At 46.3% G+C, this 17697-nt stretch overlaps 2 protein-coding genes across 4 annotated transcripts; both read left to right on the plus strand.

Moving 5' to 3' along the window:
• Window positions 1-48: 48 nt before the first annotated feature.
• Window positions 49-9027, plus strand: HARS2 (histidyl-tRNA synthetase 2, mitochondrial). Of its 3 annotated transcripts, XM_003124048.7 has the most exons (13): window positions 49-350; window positions 2028-2102; window positions 2348-2467; window positions 3107-3202; window positions 4015-4140; window positions 4251-4358; window positions 4607-4705; window positions 5017-5110; window positions 5650-5777; window positions 5870-6112; window positions 6778-6894; window positions 7371-7517; window positions 8212-9027. In XM_003124048.7, the coding sequence occupies exons 1-13, from the start codon at window positions 243-245 to the stop codon at window positions 8269-8271; spliced, it is 1521 nt and encodes a 506-aa protein (XP_003124096.2). In that variant the 5' UTR covers window positions 49-242; the 3' UTR covers window positions 8272-9027. The 3 variants fall into 3 exon arrangements, 2 of the variants coding, with proteins under 2 accessions (XP_003124096.2, XP_013850696.2); XM_013995242.3 differs by lacking the exon at window positions 7371-7517; XR_014838900.1 differs by lacking the exons at window positions 5017-5110; window positions 7371-7517.
• Window positions 9028-9871: 844 nt separating this feature from the next.
• Window positions 9872-15796, plus strand: ZMAT2 (zinc finger matrin-type 2). Its single transcript, XM_003354316.5, has 6 exons — window positions 9872-9903; window positions 10236-10329; window positions 11433-11556; window positions 12483-12556; window positions 13259-13404; window positions 14755-15796. The coding sequence occupies exons 1-6, from the start codon at window positions 9886-9888 to the stop codon at window positions 14896-14898; spliced, it is 600 nt and encodes a 199-aa protein (XP_003354364.1). The 5' UTR covers window positions 9872-9885; the 3' UTR covers window positions 14899-15796.
• Window positions 15797-17697: the final 1901 nt, after the last annotated feature.

Here is a 17697-nt window from a genome sequence, read left to right on the forward strand (position 1 = left end):
GCCTAGAGAGCCACCACCCAGGACAACAATCACTTCCGGCTCCTACCGGAAGTGTAAATGCTGGGAGGGAGCCGGAAAGGACCCAAGCCACCCTGCGGGATTTAGATGGTGTAGAAGCGCTTATTTCTTCCGTAGAGTCTGGGCTTCACCTCTACCGCGCCCTGTACCCTTCCTGGGGTCTTTTTTGCCTCCTTCCTAGGTCCTTTGCCTCCTGTCCCGGAAAGCCGTCTCACTGCCTCACGATGCCCCAGCTCGGATTCCTGCATGGAAGGGCCTGGGCTGCGCTGCTTGGCCAGCTCCGGCGGCCGCCCGGTGCCGTATGCATTGGGGCGGTCCGTTCTCATAGCCAGGTGAGCCAGACTGAGCTAGCTCTGGTCTGTCGGGGCAGGATTTCCAGGTCTGAAAGCATGGGCTCGCGGCCTGCACTCCCGCACTGTCACAGTCGGTTTTTATTGCGTGCCCACCAAGTGCCGACACAGAGCCTTTTAGGATGCTCTGTCATTAATCATAGCCATCTTGAGAGGTTGGGGTTATTATTTCTACTTTATAGTTGAGGAAATGAAGGCTGCCAGGTTAAATGACTTACCTATGGCTGCATAGTGAGGGAACATTTTAATGTAGATTCATAATCCCTTTCAGAACCTTTTGGCGTCTAGCACATAAACAAACTTTAAGCAAAATATATGAACGTTCCACTGAGGTGACTAATGACCCTAAATAGACTGAATTCACATTAGAATTTACCTCAAAATGAGACTCCTTCATATCCCCCCCACTCCGATTTTTAGTTTTCAGAGATTTTGACTTGTAGAGGAGGGAATGTGGACTTCAACTGCCATCCTTTGAAGGACAGAACCTGCCAAAGTATAGAACTACTCCACCGTCTATATCTGGAAATAAACAGAATCAGTGATTTTGTTGTACCTTGGGAAAAAGTCTTCTAGGAAGACTGGTCCAAGCCTAAGGACCATTACTACCTTATTAAAAATTCTTTTTTTTTTTGAATTTTTTATTTTGTTTTTTTTTTAGGGATGCCCCTGTGGCATATGGAGGTTCCCAGGCTAGGGGACAAATTGGAGCTGTAGCTGCTGGCCTACGCCACAGCCATAGCAATGCAGGATCCAAGCCAAAACTTTGACCTACTCCACAGTTCATGGCAACACTGGATCCTTAACCCACTGAGCAAGGCCAGGGATGGAGCCTGTGTCCACATGGATGCTAGTTGGATTCATTTCCACTGAGCCACGAGGGGAACTCCTTAAAAATTCTTACTTTCACTCTTTGAGTAGGAGCCGAGAACTGGGGATTGTGCTAATCCCTACTTCTAGATGGTTGGTAATGATAATGCCGGGTTGCTTTGTGCCTTCCTTGTTCCTGGGTTAAACTTTTTCACACATTAAAAAAACTCCAGGAGTTCCCGTCATGGCTCACTGGTTAATGAATCCGACTAAGAACCATGAGGTTGTGTGTTTGATCCCTGGCTTTACTCAGTGGGTCAAGGATACAGCATTGTGGTGAGCTGTGGTGTAGGTCGCAGATGTGGCCCAGATACCACATTGCTGTGGCTGTGGTGTAGGCTGGCAGCTACAGCTCCGATTAGACCCCTGGCCTCGGAACCTCTAGATGCCACAGGTGTGGCCCTAGAAAAGGCAAAAAGACAAAAAGGAAAAAAAAAAAAAAAGCAAAAAACAAAAAAACCCCCAAAAAACTCCAAATGTATTGAGGAGACTTGTTTGGTAAACACCTGGTCTTTAGTCGGATTCGTTAACCACTGAGCCACGACGGGAACTTCAACACCTGGTCTTATATGTAGTACATGTACATATGTAGTACATATGTAGTACATATACATTGCAGATACAGCTGCGTTTTTGGAGGTGGGCTGAGACTGGGATAGATAGAATAACGTTCAGATTTCCTGTTGCTTAGGGACCTGAGGTCGGGGTACGTGGGGCCAGAGATATCACAGATCTGCCCTGTACTGAGAGGAGCCATATCTCACATTTATCTCACATTTCTTCTGCCAGGTTGCAGAGGCAACATTAGCATCCCAACTGAAACCACATAAAGAGAAACCAAATTTTATTCTCAAGACCCCAAAGGTAATGTCCTGTTCCTTAGAGTGTCTTGGAGTTCTGCTCTCTGCTCTGCTTCTCTTCCTGATCCCTTTTTAATGGTTTTTAAAGCTCATTTTAAAAAAATCTTGACTATTCTTGAGCTTCTGGGTGGGGCTCAGAGTCATCTGAATTCAAAGTTTCACCTCCAGACCTTAGATTATAGATGTAGTTTAACTCTTTATCTTCAGTGGACCTCTTTGATCTTTGGTTTCACTCCTTTTGGTTTCTAGGGCACTAGAGATTTTAGTCCCCAGCAGATGGTTGTGAGGGAGAAAATTCTTGATATGGTTGTTAGCTGCTTTAAACGTCATGGAGCAAAGAGGTTGGATACCCCAGCATTTGAACTAAAGGTAAGAGGAGGAAAAAAGAATGCTGAACCCCATTTCTTCACCTGCCGTGTTTACTTTTTTTTTTTTTTTTTTTTTGGTCTTTTTAGGGCCGCACTTGGGCATATAGAGGTTCCCAGGCTAGGGGTCGAATCAGAGCTGTAGCCGCTGGCCTACACGACAGCCACAGCAACACTGGATCCTTAACCCACTGAGTGATTCCAGGATCAAACCTGCATCCTCATGGATACTAGTCAGATTCGCTAACTGCTGAGCCATGACGGGAACTTCCTAACTTGTTTCCTAAAGGGCTTCTAGCCTATGCTTTGGACTCCTCCTTTTTTTTGTTTTGTTTTTTTCTTTTGTTTTGGTCTTTTGTCTTTTTAGGGCCACACCTGAGGCATATGGAGGTTTTCAGGCTGGGGGTCCAATCGGAGCTACAGCTGCCAGCCTACACCACAGCCACAGCAGCTCAGGCTCTGGGCCTTGTCTGTGACTTACACCACAGCCCCCAGCAATGCCGGATCCTTAACCTGCTGAGCAAAGCCAGGAATTGAATCTGCGTCTTCTTGGATACTAGTTGCGTTCGTTGACCACTGAGGCATGATGGAAACTCCTGGACTCCTCTTTTTAACGGTGGTTCTTTCTGTTTGACCCTTGCAGGAAATGCTTACTGAGAGGTATGGCGAGGACTCTGGGCTCATCTACGATCTGAAGGATCAGGGTGGAGAGCTGCTGTCTTTGCGCTATGACCTTACTGTATCCTTCTGAGTTCTGGGGCCTGACTTAACTCTTTCTAAACCCAGAGGACTTTCTCTGACAAAAGGGGCAAGAATGACTCTGGGATCCTTATGGTTTGTTAGCAGTAGCCTTTACTGCCAGTTTTTTCCAGAAGGCAATCCTGCCAGCAGGGCCTGGCCTAGAGCACTGTCATTTAGATTTATAATGTGTCAGAATCCTATGGGGAAGCTTCCAAAAAGGCAGATCCTTGACCTCTAGCCCCACATATTCTTAATTCTGTAGCCTGAGTGGGGCTCAGCAATTTGCAGTATAAACAGGTATCTGGGTAATTAAGGTGCAGGTTAAGGAACTTTAACATAGAAGTTGTAGGCAAATCCAAGTCCCAAAGCTTGACAATTCTGAGACAGTTGAGAATTGATCTTAGTGGGAGGAAATGGCACAGACTTGAAGGTCTTGGGTCATTTTTATCTCTGCTTCCCTTACGTTCTACCAAAATTGTGGTTTTGCTAGGTGAGATTCCTTCATTTGCCACTTTTTTTTTTTTTTTTTTTTTTTTTTTTTTTGCTGTACCCATGGCAGTTCCCCTGGCCAGGGATTGAACCTGCGTCACAGCGGTGACAATGCCACACCCTTAACCCGCTGCGTCACAGGGGAATTCCACCGCCATTCCGTATTTATTGGTTGCTTAGCACTGCTTGGAGTTAGTGGAGAGTCAGAGAGATTCCTTGTTCTCATCCTAGTGCATGAGATCCAGTTGATAGAGGCCCAGACTTTACACTGGGCCGAAGTTTCGGATGCAGTATCCTTCTTCCTTAACCTTTTGATGTGAGGTCCCTTTTGCTCGTTATCTGGCCATGAATAAAGTGAAGAAGATGAAACGCTACCATGTTGGAAAGGTGTGGCGGCGGGAGAGTCCAACCATAGTCCAAGGCCGCTACAGGGAGTTCTGCCAGTGTGTAAGTGAGCTGAAGAGGGCAGCATGGTTCGGTAGTTCCGGGGGCCACAGCCTGGGACCTGGCAGCTCAGTGATTTTTTTTTTTCCCCCCTGTCTTTTTCTTTGTTGTAGGATTTTGACATTGCTGGTCATTTTGACCCTATGATCCCTGATGCAGAATGTTTGAAGATCATGTGTGAAATCCTCAGTGGGTTGCAGCTGGGGGATTTTCTCATTAAGGTGAGGCCAGGGCTGAGGACTGAGCAGAGAAGTCTGGATTTTGCCTGATGGTGTCTCAAAACATTGGTGACCCCCACCATTAAGCCTGCAGTGCTAGGACTTTCTTATTTCATATAGATCTATGCTTCTGTAGTCATCCTATGAAATTTCTTTTCTATCCTTTTTATGGATCAGGAGACTAGGGGACTGCCATTGTTTTGAGGGAGACGTCATTGACAAGACACTTGGGTTGTCCATTGAGTTCACAGGTCAATGACCGGCGGCTTTTGGATGGGATATTTGCTGTCTGTGGTGTTCCTGAAAGCAAGTTCCATGCCATCTGCTCCTCGGTAGACAAACTAGACAAGGTAAGAAGACTCACTTCACTCGACCCTATCAGAGTTTCTCTCCTGCTTTCCGGTCTGTACCCTTAGAGGAAAATAAGGAGATGATGACTGGAAGTGAGCTCTTTGTGGGAGGAAGGTAAGGAGACATTCTGAAGCAAGATCTGAGTTTTTATGCAGTGGAGATTATGGGCTGTATTTCCAAAGCTGCCTCTGACTTTGCTGAGGATAGCGTTAGCTACTTGGGATACATATAGTGAATGAAAATGACGTGCCTTTTTACATGTAGAGAAAGATGGATGTGGGGGCTAGGCTAATGTTTGGGTTTTGTGCAGATGTCTTGGAAAGATGTGAGACATGAGATGGTGGCAAAGAGAGGCCTGGCTCCTGAAGTGGCAGATCGAATTGGGGATTATGTTCAATGTCATGGTAAGAGTCAGTGTTTTCTGGAGTTCCTGCAGTGGCGCAGTGGGCTAATAATCTGGCTTGTCTCTGGAGGCGCTGATTCGATCCCTGGCCCGGTGCAGTGGGTTAAGGAACTGGCATTGGCTGCAGCTGTGGCGTGGGTTGCAGCTCTGGCTCAGGTTTGATCCCTGGCACAGGGAACTAACATATGCCACTGGGGTGGCTTTGGAAAAAAAAAAAAAAAAAGAATCAGTGCTTTCCAAAGCACATGGTAGATCCAGAGTGAGGGTGTTAGGTGTATAACTTCTACCTCTGAAATAGCTCCTTCCCATTAACAGACCTTGGTTTGGATTTAATTCCCCTTTTGTTTATTGTAACCACGTTTTGTCTTCAGATGACAAAGATGGAGGTGGAGGAGGAGACTCTGGTCTTAAGTGATCAGGATCTTTTTTTTTTTTTTAAGAGAATGAAGCCGACTAGGTGGAGCACATTAGGGACAATTTGGATGAAACACATCTGGGTGAATGGCACAGACATTTTTTTCTCTCTACATGTCTCCCCAGGTGGGGTGTCGTTGGTGGAAGATATGCTCCAGGATCCTGAACTGTCCCGGAACAAGCAGGCCTTGGAGGGCTTGGGAGACCTGAAGCTGCTATTTGATTACCTGACTTTATTTGGAATTGCTGAGAAAGTGAGCTGAGTTGGGGGTGGACCTCCTGCTGTGTCGAGGGCTCTCAGGGTCCTGGGTCTTGTCTGAGACTCACTATGGCTTTGTCCCCATAGATCTCCTTTGACCTGAGCCTGGCTCGGGGCCTGGACTACTATACAGGAGTGATCTATGAAGCAGTGCTGCTACAGACCCCGGCCCAGGCTGGAGAGGAGCCACTGAATGTGGGCAGTGTGGCTGCTGGTGGGCGCTATGATGGGCTGGTGGGCATGTTTGACCCCAAAGGCCACACGGTGCCATGTGTGGGGCTCAGCATTGGGGTAGAGCGGATCTTCTCCATCGTGGAGCAGAGGATGAAGGTACGTCCTTAGGAGGGATAGAGGCGGACTGGAGGCCTTCAAACTGCTCATGTTTCTAGAGGTGTAGTTGGACTCTTTTTCTGATGGTTGTTTCTGTTTGTTTTGAATTACTAGTGCAAAGGAAGTTTTTATTAGTTTCATTTTCTCTCTCTCTCTCTTTTTTTCTTAAATTATGCAAGTGCCATATGGAAGTTCCCAAGCCAGGAATTGAATCTGAGCCACAGCTACAACCTGTGTTGCAGCTATGGCAGTGCTGGATCCTTTAACCCACTGGGCTGGGCTGGGCTGGGAATCAAACCTGTGCCTCCACAGCGACCTGAGTTGCTGCAGTCAGATTCTTTTTTTGTTTGTTTGTTTGCTTTTTAGGGCTGCACCTGCGGCATATGGAAGTTCCCAGGCTAGGGGTTGATTTGGAGCTGCTGCTGCTGGCCCACGCAACAGCTACAGCAATGCGGGATCTGAGCTGCGTCTGCAACATACGCCATAGCACACGGCAATGCCAGATCCTTCACCCACTGAGCAAAGTCAGGGATCAAACCCATAACATCATGGATTCTAGGTTGGGTTTGTGACCTGCTGAGCCACAACGGGAACTTCCGTTTGCAGTCACATTCTTAATCTACTGCTCAAACAGCAGTAACTCCATTCTCTGTCTCTTTTGTTAGACTTTTGGTGAGAAGATACGGACCACAGAGACCCAAGTATTTGTGGCCACACCACAGAAAAACTTTCTCCGGGAACGATTGAAGCTAATTGCAGAGCTTTGGGATGCTGGGATCAAGGTATCGTGGAGCTGATATCCAAACCTTCTAGGTATATGGAATTCAGGCACCAGGCCCATTTCTACCTTCTGCTTAGGGTGGAACGCAAGACGTTTTTCGTCCTCACTAGAGTGTCTAAGGGTACAAGGCTACTTACCTTCTTCTCTGGATATGCTTGCTCCTGGGGTTTGAGTGGTGGTCACTTCTAAGCTCCCTATTCTTTTTGCTTTTTTAAGGGCCACACCTGTGGCATATGGAAGTTCCCAGGCTAGGGGTCGAATTGGAGCTGCAGTTTCAGGTCTACACCACAGCCACAGCAATGCCAGATCAGAGCCTCCACTGCCACCTACACCACAGCTTATGGCAATGCCGGATCCTTTACCCACTGAGCGGGGCCAGGGATTGAACCCACATCCTCGTAGATACTAGTCGGATTCATTTCTTCTGAATCACACTGGAATTCTGTATGGTCCCTATTCTTTGTTCACTGTTTTTAGGCAGAGCTGATGTATAAGAACAACCCAAAACTACTAACCCAACTGCACTACTCTGAGGACATGGGTATTCCACTGGTGGTCATTATTGGTGAGCAAGAACTGAAGGAAGGGTTCATCAAGCTGCGTTCAGTGGCCAGCAGGGAGGAGGTGAGTGCGGCAGTCAGAAATAGAAGGGACCAAATGTTTCTCCCTTTCTTAGATTCTTTAAGAAATATGTGGAGTTCCCGTCATGGCGCAGTGGTTAACGAATCCGACTAGGAACCATGAGGTTGCGGGTTGGATCCCTGCCCTTGCTCAGTGGGTTAGGGATCCGGCATTGCCGTGAGCTGTGGTGTAGGTCGCAGACGCGGCTCGGATCCCGCGTTGCTGTGGCTCTGGCGTAGGCCGGTGGCTACAGCTCCTATTCGACCCCTAGCCTGGGAACCTCCATATGCCGCAGGAGCGGCCCAAAGAAATAGCAAAAAGACAAAAAAAAAAAAAAAAAAAAAAGAAAAGAAAAGAAATACGTATCTTCTGGCTAAGGAAATATCTCCAGGGTTTATAGTGATAGAGATGAATGAGTACCCCCTCCAGGCAGCCATTGTAGCCAATGATGGCTGGGCAGGCAAGAAGACAAATGAAATCTCTTTGGGTATCTGGAGATAAAATAAACATAGATCCGGTGTTTGAATCCCTTTAGTCTTGAGCTCCTACCTTCTTCAGGTCAGCTTGAAGCCCAGACTCCCTACCGGTTGCATAGGTCATGGGAATAGTTGCCAAATTAAATGAATCTGGAAAAGCAGTGTCTGAGGTGCTAGTATCACTCTCTAGTTTGTCACATGAAGATTCTCTTATGTTTCAGGTGGCCATTAAGCGAGAAAATCTTGTGGCTGAAATTCAGAAGCGACTATCTGAGTCTTGATCCTTGCCTGAATGCCACCTGCTGCTCTTTGTAGAAAAGGTTTCATCTAGGACTGAGTTCCTGTTCCACAACTTTACAACTGCTGGCCAGGATGGCTGACTCGTGCCTACGCATCCTCCATCTTTTCTGGGTACAGAATTGTAGGAGGTCCTGAGGACTCTGGGGCTAGTGAGAGCAGCTATACTGCATGGGCGCAGATGGCTGGTATGTGACAGAGACATGCTCTAACTGCAGAGGCAGATGGCAGACTTGCAGTGCCGTTGAACGCTGCCAACATGTGCTAATAAGATGGTTGCTGTGAACAAGTCTCTGGGAAAGTCACCTCAGGTTGAGACGATTCTGAACCACTGAGATCAGAAGTCATGTCTTAGCCTTCCACTCTTCGCTTCTGAACCAAATTCTGGGCAGTTTGACCACTGTGTGGTCTTGGCCTGTCCAGGGAGTTTTTGGTAAACAGCAAGAAGGGGCAATGACTGCTCTCTGTTTTGTTTGAGGACAGAGATGCTAGCCCAAGGGCCCAGCAGTGCCCATATTAATATGACGTCTCTCTAGCCTACCCAGTGTTAATCAGGGTGAGGCCGTCTGTTTAATAATCTTGAATGTTGAATTTAATAGGCGACCTGACAAGATGGAGATCTGATCTTTTGAGACTTTGGAGACCATTACCTATGCCTGCTCTAACTAGTCCATGTCCTGCCGTGGAGGTGGCTGTTCTAGAAGTGGTTGTATAATATATTAAATAAAATATTAAATCTAGAAGCTTGGGTAATTTGTTATCGAGGGATTTGTTTGCATAGGCCATAGAAAACGCTTGAGTGCACACTGGAGGATGCAGTGAGCTAAGAGGAACGTCCCTGGGGTGATGTTTTATTTTTGGTGAAGGGAACAGCCATGCTTCCTCCTCCCCGCAGCTGTGAGATACAGTCACCTCACTAAGTCAGTGTGTAGTGTGACATTTGCTAGAGTTCTTCACCCTAGAGTGTTGCTGATGACTGGCCTTCCCAGGTCCGATCGTGTTGATTAAATTGTGCCCTGTAGATTGAATAATTGTGATGTTTCTCAGTTGAAGGAAAAATGAGTTAACCAAGGGGTGATAGCATTGCTTCAAGATAAAGAGACAAAATGCAAACAGCGCTTTCAGTTTGTGCATTAGGAAGACTACAGCCTGTGCAAACTCTTAGGAGCTCTGGGGCCCTATCTTCAGTGCACACAGGTAAAGAGGCATCTAGAGCCCCTGATAACAGAACTTCAGCCTTAAGAAGGTTTGGAAACTCTTGGCAGTGCACGCAGGTTGGTTAGACTAGACCGGAGGGCGCTGATCTGAACTTCATTTTCCTCTTACGTAAAATGGAAGGGTTGAATCTGTGCTTGTTTTTAAAGCCAGGGTGAAAAACCCTCGCAGGCGCCCTTACTTCCGCGTTGCTTCATACTCCCCTTGCGCATGCGCCATTTCCTTGGAGCAGGGGCGGGGCCGACGATCTTGTTTTAGAAATCCTCCAGTCCTTAGCTCGTTTAGAACACGAGACTCTAAGCTTATTGGAGGGCGGGCTTGCCTTACGGCGCAAGGCCGCTTTTTACGGCATTTTCCGGCTTTCCATTCACTTCGCTGTGAAGATGGCGTCGGGTAGCGGGGTAGGTGTTGTGTGTGAGGAGGCTTGGGATGGGGGGTGCGGGGCGGCTTTTCGGCGCTGAATACCCCGCACCCGCCTGGCTTCCCGACACCTCCTGGCGATCTAACCGCCTTGGTTTGAGAGCTCCCCCGTAAGGCCCTGGCGCAGGGTCATCGGAAGCGGGAAGGTCTCGGGTTGGGGTTCTGAGGCAACCTCAGCCTCCCGGTGCTGTCCGGAGAGGCTTCGCTCTTCCCAGGTCCCGGGGCCGCCTTAGCGGCTGGGGAGCGGTTTCTTCTGTTTGTCCAGGGGTCGGACACGATTAGCGACGAATCTTCAGCCCCTTTTCCCCCACAGGCAAAAAACTTGGACTTTCGCCGAAAGTGGGACAAAGATGAATATGAGAAGCTTGCGGAGAAGAGGCTCACAGAAGAGAGAGAAAAGAAGGATGGTGGGTGCCTGTTCCATCAAGTGCTAAGTGTACTGCAGATGCGAAGCAATGGTTAGCGAGTCGGTGGGGGGTTGAAACGCGCTGCCCTCCTTTCCTGTGTAACCTCCGGCAGAATAGTGCCTCCCTGGCTCCTCAGGTAGAAAAGTAAGATAGGCGTGAGGAGATGAACTGAAATGGTTTGGAGGTGCTTTCCGGCTCTGCGGTTCCCTGCTTCCTTGCCCTTCCTTTGCTTGGCTCATTTAGTGCTTTCCTCAAGTACAGGGAAGACAGTGGAATCCTCAGTAGTGATCCTCAGAAAAGTTAAGTGGAGTGTTTTTGCTGCTGTGTATTGCTGCTATTGAACGTGGGATTCTTAACACCGGATTCTTAACCTGGGGAACGTGGGATTGATTGTTTCATCTAGTGCTTACGGCTGTTCTCTGTGCCTTACATTTTGTCGGGGAGTTGGTCTTATTTTCTTTTCTGTTTTCAGACTTGTACTTTCTTTTGCTTTACTTGCATACTCCAGCACTTTTGGTTTTTATGTAACTCATGCAATAGTACTTGGCATATAGCAGATATTTCCTAGATAATAGTTCTTCTTTAAAAAACTTCCCCAGCTCTCAGAAGATTGCCGTGTTACACATGGGGTATCTGTCTGAAAACACTAAATGAGTGGTCTTGCTTTTCTTTTCTTTTTTGTCTTTTTAGCAGCATTCGCAGCATATGAAGGTTCCCAGTCTAGGGGTCGAGTCCGAGCCATAGCTGCTGGCCTACACCACAGCTCACAGCAACACCGGATTCTTAACCCACTGAGGCCAGGGATCAAACCTACGTCCTCATGGATACTAGTCAGATTCATTTCCGCTGAGCCAGGATGGGAACGCCATAGACTTGTTGGCTTTAAAGTGGAGAAAAGATGTAGGGAGTTAAGGATTGCTTATCATTTTTGCTGTGTTGAAATTCTCTGTAGCTACTGCTAGAAGGGACTCTTTTGTCCCTTGCTTCAGGTTTCAAAAAAGAAATGAAGGTAGACTTCTGGATTTTGCATTTTATGCATTTCTTTTCCTTTCTGGCTAAGGATCTCTGATAATGAAGCGACTTCCTTCCCCATTATATTCCAGGAAAGCCCGTGCAGCCAGTCAAGCGAGAGCTTCTCCGGCATAGAGATTACAAGGTGGACCTGGAATCCAAGCTCGGGAAGACAATTGTCATTACCAAGACTACCCCACAGTCTGAGATGGGAGGGTAAGTGGCTTTTCATTTATCTCTGCATCCAGGAGTAAGTCACATAAAACTAGGTTGGTTTCAGGAAGTGTTGAGCAGGATACTTGGCCCCAGAATAATAACCTTGTTTTCTGTCATTCCATGCTTTGTTCTCCAAGGCCTCAAGTTAACATAATAGTGTCTCTACGAGGTGTCACTCTGTAGGCTTTGTTATATTAGTACTATAACTACTTCTTAATATCTTAAAGGGAATTGTTTGTTCTCCTGCCAGAGGAAGACATGAAGGAAAGGTCTACTGAGGAGATGTCTAGGGGAGGAATTAGGTGAAGCTAGAATGAAGCCCAGGAGCTGTTGATGGTGGATAAAGGGGGTTAAGGTTGTGGACTAACTAGCTGCAAAGGTTGTAGTTGTTACGGATTTCCTGGTTGTGCACCTTGCTATTAGACCAAGACTATAAGCTTTAGAAAGAAGGCTCCCACAGGAACTCTCCTTCCTTTGGCCCACCACTACTTCTCTGTCCAGTTAGGTTTTCCAGCAGGAGGATCACACAGATAGCAATGTGTGACACTTCTCTGAGCTGCTTAGTAGACCCGCTGTTGTCATTCCTCTTTGTGTTAGTTATCTGCTGCTATAGAAATGAATACATTAACCCAAGACTTAGCAGCGTAAAACAGCAGGTAGCTCACAATATCTGGGGGTAAGGAATCTGGGACTTACTTAGGTGGTTCTGGCTCAGGCTTTCTCACAAAGTTGCCCTCAAAGGTCTGCATTCATCTGAGGTATAAGTGGGTCTAGAGGGTCTGCTTCCTAGCTCTGTCATGCTGTGGTGTGGAGGCCTCTTTGTTCTAAAAAGAACTTTGATTTCAAAATACATGTTTCTTGGTCAAAAGCGACAAAATCCTTACAACAATCCACCAACCCGAGTGCTGTTTCTTTCTGTTTTCTAGGTATTACTGCAATGTCTGTGACTGTGTAGTGAAAGACTCTATCAACTTCCTGGATCACATTAATGGAAAGAAACGTAAGGCTCAGAGGTAGTTTGGGGCTGGGATGGGAATTGGAGATAGGGTGGGGGAAAGGGTCATTTCTCTTGGGCCTCTTTTTTAATGTCAAGGGAATTCTATAGTTCCTTCAGCATAGGATCCTTTACTATTTATTTAATGTTTCTGGAGTCCAAGAGGTGCGAATCTGTTCTAGACTCTCAACAAGCCCAAGCCCAAACCATGGTCTTTTCTTGGGCCCAGCTGTCCACACTCACATGCATGTACTCTGTAAGGATAGTTGAAAGCCGCTTATATCTTGTTATCTGGAGCTGCTGCCAAAGGATATATATTTTTTTTTTTTTTAGCCATATTATTTTTTTGCATGCTTTCTGAGATTTTTGAATGTTAGGAAGACTTTTTGAGAGACTTAGGATTTTTTTTTTTTTTTCTCCTTTTTAGGGCCACACCCACGCCATATGCAAGTTCCCAGGCTAGGGGTCGAATCATAGCTGCAGCTGCTGGCCTGCACCACAGCCAGGCAATGCCAGATCTGAGCTGTCTCTGTAACCCACACCACAGCTCACAGCAACTCCAGATCCTTAACCCACTGAACCAGGCCAGGGATCGAACCTGTGTCCTCATGGATGCTAGTCAGATTTGTTAACCACTCAGCCACGATGGGAACTCCAGGGACTTAGGATGTTGTTGTAATGACCTTCCTCACTATTGACCCCACCCAGATCAACGAAACCTAGGCATGTCTATGCGTGTGGAACGTTCTACCTTGGATCAGGTGAAGAAACGTTTTGAAGTCAACAAGAAGAAGATGGAAGAGAAGCAGAAGGATTATGATTTTGAGGAAAGAATGAAGGAACTCAGAGAAGAGGTGGGCTCTACAATCCTTCCCTTCCCTCTCCCCCAGCTTTGAATTTTATGTTATGAATCATAGTGAGGCTCTCTTCCTCAGTCCACTCCCATCCCCAGGGGAGAGTTGTATTTCCTGAATTTCTGTATATTAAGGGAAACTTTTATTGCCTTTATTTGGGACTCATGACTGAAAGAAATAGCTCTAAACCTATCCTTTTTTCCCCTGAACTCTCTGGCCATGCTTTTTTTTTTTTTTTTTTTTTTTTAATGGCTGCATCTGTGGTCTATAGGAGTTCCTGGGCCATGGGTTGAATGGGAGCTGCAGCTTAGGCCTACACCACAGCCATGGCAACACTGGATCTAAGCCACATCTGCAGCCTACACTGCAGCTTATGGCAATGCTGGATCCTTAACCCAGTGAGTGAGGCTAGGAATCAAACCTGTATCCTCCTAGACACTAGTTGGTTCTTAACCTACTGAGGCACAACAGGAACTCCCATACTTTTTTTTAAATTTTCAGGAGTGATTAATTAAATGTACCTAGTCTGCAAGAGGCCTGTGAAACCAGGCTGACTGGGTTGGAATTCTGTTTCCTCCACTTACTGTCTGTGATTCTTTGGCCAGTTATATAACCTCTCTGTGCATCTGTTTTCCCATGTTAGAGATCTTAATATATTATGTACAGAAAGAATAAATACACACACACAAATAAACAAGAGGAGTTCCTACATTGTTCGGATCCTGCACTGCTCTGCCTGTGGCATAGGCTGGCAGATGCAGCTCTGATTCAACCCCTAGCCTGGGAATTTCCATATGCCTTGGGTGAGGCCTTAAAAAGAAAAATAGTAATAAGCTTAAAAAAAAAAAGGAAAAAGAAAAAATATTTTATATACGTAAAGCACTTAAATCAGTTTCTGGCTTATACTATGTGCCCCAGAATGTTAGTTCCTATCATGTGCTTTACTCCCATTACTGTGTTAAGATACAGACATGAGACGTATTGACAACCTCTCTTTGTTGTCCCTTACGATCTTTACCGTGGCTTTTCCTTAGTCTTGAAATTTTATTATTATTATTATTATTATTATTATTATTATTTTGCCATTTCTTGGACTGCTCCCGCGGCGTATGGAGGTTCCCAGGCTGGGGTTGAATTGGAGCTGTAGCCACCGGCCTACGCCAGAGCCACAGCAACGCCTGATCCTCATGGTTCCTGGTCAGATTCGTTAACCACTGAGTCACAATGGGAACTCTAAAATTTTATTATCTTTAATTATTTTCTCCTAAAGATGGAAAGGACACTCACCTGTTTCTTTCATCAGTGTTTGGCTCAGGAGTCCGAACTGATACTGAGTGATTTTCCCTCTAGGAGGAAAAGGCCAAAGCCTACAAGAAAGAGAAACAGAAGGAGAAGAAAAGGAGGGCCGAGGAGGACTTGACGTTTGAGGAGGATGATGAGATGGCAGCTGTGATGGGCTTCTCTGGCTTTGGTTCCACAAAGAAGAGTTACTGAGGCTTGCTGTGCTTGGCTCTTTGCTGGGCCTAATTTTGTGTGTGTGGGCATCAGTTTTCGGGAGGTACTCGGGAAAGTGTAGCAATGGGGAGGGCTAGAGGGGATTGTGGTTTCCCTCTGCCTTGGGAGAGAGCCCGGGATGCAGAGGTAATGCTGTGGCATATGCCTCCAGCCTCAGTGTATCCCTGGAGTCCCAGGACCTCTGACCATCTGAGTTCCCAATAAAGAAAAACCTCCTCTTCAGAGGCTGCTTTCCCGAAACTCCCCCTGCATCTTTCTCTCTTCATCTGTCCGGTCTCCTATCTGAACATCCTACATTTATCCTGTGTTCTGCCTTTGTTTTTATTTTGACTCTTGCTTAGCCTACAGCAGAAGGGTTCTCTGGGTCCCCCATTTCCAGCTGATAGCATACCTTTGATCAACCCCCCTTCCCCATTCTCTCCATCTCTCCCAGCCCCCTGTGGTTCTCTGGCCACCTGTGCATGCATGGGTCCGTGGTGTGAGCGGGTATGTGTGCATGAATCTGTCACAGAGGGAGCCTGAGCTAGCGCCTCAGAGCATTGCTGCCTTGGGGCCTGATGTGCACAGGTTCCTCAGAGCATGTAACAGAACATTAAATGGGATGAGTGTTTGGTGTGGTTTTTTTGTCTGGTGAGTTTTTTAACCTTTGTTCTTCGTATGTAGATTGTTCAGCTTTTCCTGATTGTTTCATTTTATTGAGGATTACTCTGTTTTTTTTCTTCCTTATAAGCAGGCTCTTGGAAGAACCTGTTTGATGCAAAAAAGAAAAAGGAGAAAACCTCATATTCATATGGGAGCCCTTGGGTCTCAGAGGCTGTTCGACATGATAATAAATGGCATTGACTGGGCCTATTTCACATTTAGTGGGAACACTGCATATTCTTCCCTGTGTATTTTTTTCCCCCTTCCCCACACTTACTCTTTCTCCTTTCATTTGAGCCCTGTCACTTTTTTTCCCCTAGGTTCCTTCAACATGAGTCATATTTTCCTCTGATGGGTTCTCTGGAGGAGTCTGATCAGAACTTTTCTATGGTTTTAGTTTCCTTTGATCTTTTGCTTTTGGAACAGCAGGGCTCAGGGTTGAAAAATTAGTGTTTTCCTTACTATCTGCAGTTAGGCTAGGCACAGAATTAGTTTTCACATTGTTGACATTTTGAGCAGGATAATTCTTTGTTGTGGGGGCTCCCTTGTGCATTGTAGGATATTTAGAGTATCTCTAGCCTCTACTCACTAGATGCCACTAGCACTTCCTCCTCAAATTGTGACAGAGATTCCTGTGTTCCCAGGAGTGAGCTGGGACAGAATTCCTCCCCCCAGACCCTCTGAGAAACATTGAGAAGCCGCCTTGCCTGGTTTGCTCTTACTTGAGAATTAGATAGCACAGGCTGGTTAATTAGAGCAAAAACAAATTTTATATTCCTTGGATCAGATAATAGTAATGCCAGGTCCCAGGGGTATGTAGGGAGGTGGGGGTGTCAGTCCCTTAAGTTGAAAAGACAAATAGTAATGACACAAACTTCAAACAGGTGAATTCTGTAACAACAGGTTCTATACCCTGAAAAATGGGCTCCATTTGGGTTAACAAGGCTGCCACCATGTGGCTTGTTGATATTCTTTACCTCTTAAAGCCCCTTTTATGTAGCATCTGAAGCACTTGTGGATCCCCCCAGAATACCATACTCTTTCCTTTGGACTTTTGTCCAAAATTCTCTTGCTGTCAGGCAAGTGTTGCCTAATTTATTTCTGGTTTGGAGGGGTTCAAGCTGCTGAGTTGAAGGAAAGAAAGGAGATGGAGTGGAAATTTTGGAGCCCAGAGAAATCCTGGAGAACTCAGATCTCTATAAGAAATTTTTTTTTTTTTTTTTTTGCTTTTTAGGGCCACACTCGTGGCATATGGAGGTTCCCAGGCTAGGGGTCTAATTGGAGCTACAGCTGCCAGCCTACGCTACGGCCAGAGCAACGCCAGATCCGAGCCACGTCTGCGACCTGCACCACAGATCACAGCAACGGCAGATCCTTAACACACTGGTCGAGGCCAGGGATTGAACCCGCAACCTCATGGTTCCTAGTTGGATTTACTTCTACTTCGCTACGATGGGAACTCCAAGAGAAACTTTGATGCTCATGGTCTTTCTGAAAATCCAAGGAAGTTTGGCATTCTGGTTGAGGAAGATGCATTTGACTGGCTTTCATGAGTTTGTACACTCAGTGAATGAGATGCTGAGCATGTTCTAGGCCCTGGTATCTTCTGGGACAGGGCATCAAGGCCCCAGCTTTTGTGGAATTTATGTTCTAGTGGAATTGTTGATTAAAAGTGTTTAGGGGACAAAAGATCTGTATGGCTTCAGATGATTCTGTAGCTCCAGGCACCTCCCAGGGCTTCTTGCATCTTTCCTATGACTTCCAAAAATTTAAATGTGAAATTTTTTGTTTGTTTTTTAGGGCCACATCCGCAGCATATGGAGATTCCCAGGCTAGGGGTTGAATCAAAGCTACAGCTGGTGGCCTACACCATAGCCATAGCAACACAGGATCCCAGCCAAGTCTGCCACCTACACCACAGCTCATGGCGATGTCAGATCCCTAACCCACTGAGTGAGGCCAGGAACTGAACCCACAACCTCATGGTTCCTAATTGGATTCATTTCCACTGCACCACAACGGGAACTCCTAAATGTGACGATTCTTTAATCCAGCAATTCTGTTCATAAATATCTGTCCTAAAAACAGACTTGTGTATGTGTACAATATACTTACAAAGATGTTTACTGCAGATTT

The sequence above is a fragment of the Sus scrofa genome, chromosome 2 (genome assembly GCF_054392235.1).
Source record: "Sus scrofa isolate SSC_HxYL_T2T_F1_AM1 chromosome 2, Sscrofa_HxYL_maternal_Yorkshire_Landrace_v2.0, whole genome shotgun sequence".
NCBI classification, from domain to species: domain Eukaryota; kingdom Metazoa; phylum Chordata; class Mammalia; order Artiodactyla; family Suidae; genus Sus; species Sus scrofa.

Excerpts from the sequence above, each read along its gene's own strand:
- ZMAT2 (XM_003354316.5), top strand. Across the intron at positions 11,557-12,482 it reads CCACAGTCTGAGATGGGAGG|GTATTACTGCAATGTCTGTG; the intron begins GTAAGTGGCTTT and ends TCTGTTTTCTAG. Across the intron at positions 12,557-13,258 it reads TCACATTAATGGAAAGAAAC|ATCAACGAAACCTAGGCATG; the intron begins GTAAGGCTCAGA and ends GACCCCACCCAG.
- HARS2 (XM_003124048.7), top strand. The coding sequence starts at position 243 with ATGCCCCAGCTCGGATTCCTGCATGGAAGGGCCTGGGCTGCGCTGCTT. Across the intron at positions 351-2,027 it reads CGGTCCGTTCTCATAGCCAG|GTTGCAGAGGCAACATTAGC; the intron begins GTGAGCCAGACT and ends TTCTTCTGCCAG. Across the intron at positions 4,359-4,606 it reads TGGGGGATTTTCTCATTAAG|GTCAATGACCGGCGGCTTTT; the intron begins GTGAGGCCAGGG and ends TTGAGTTCACAG.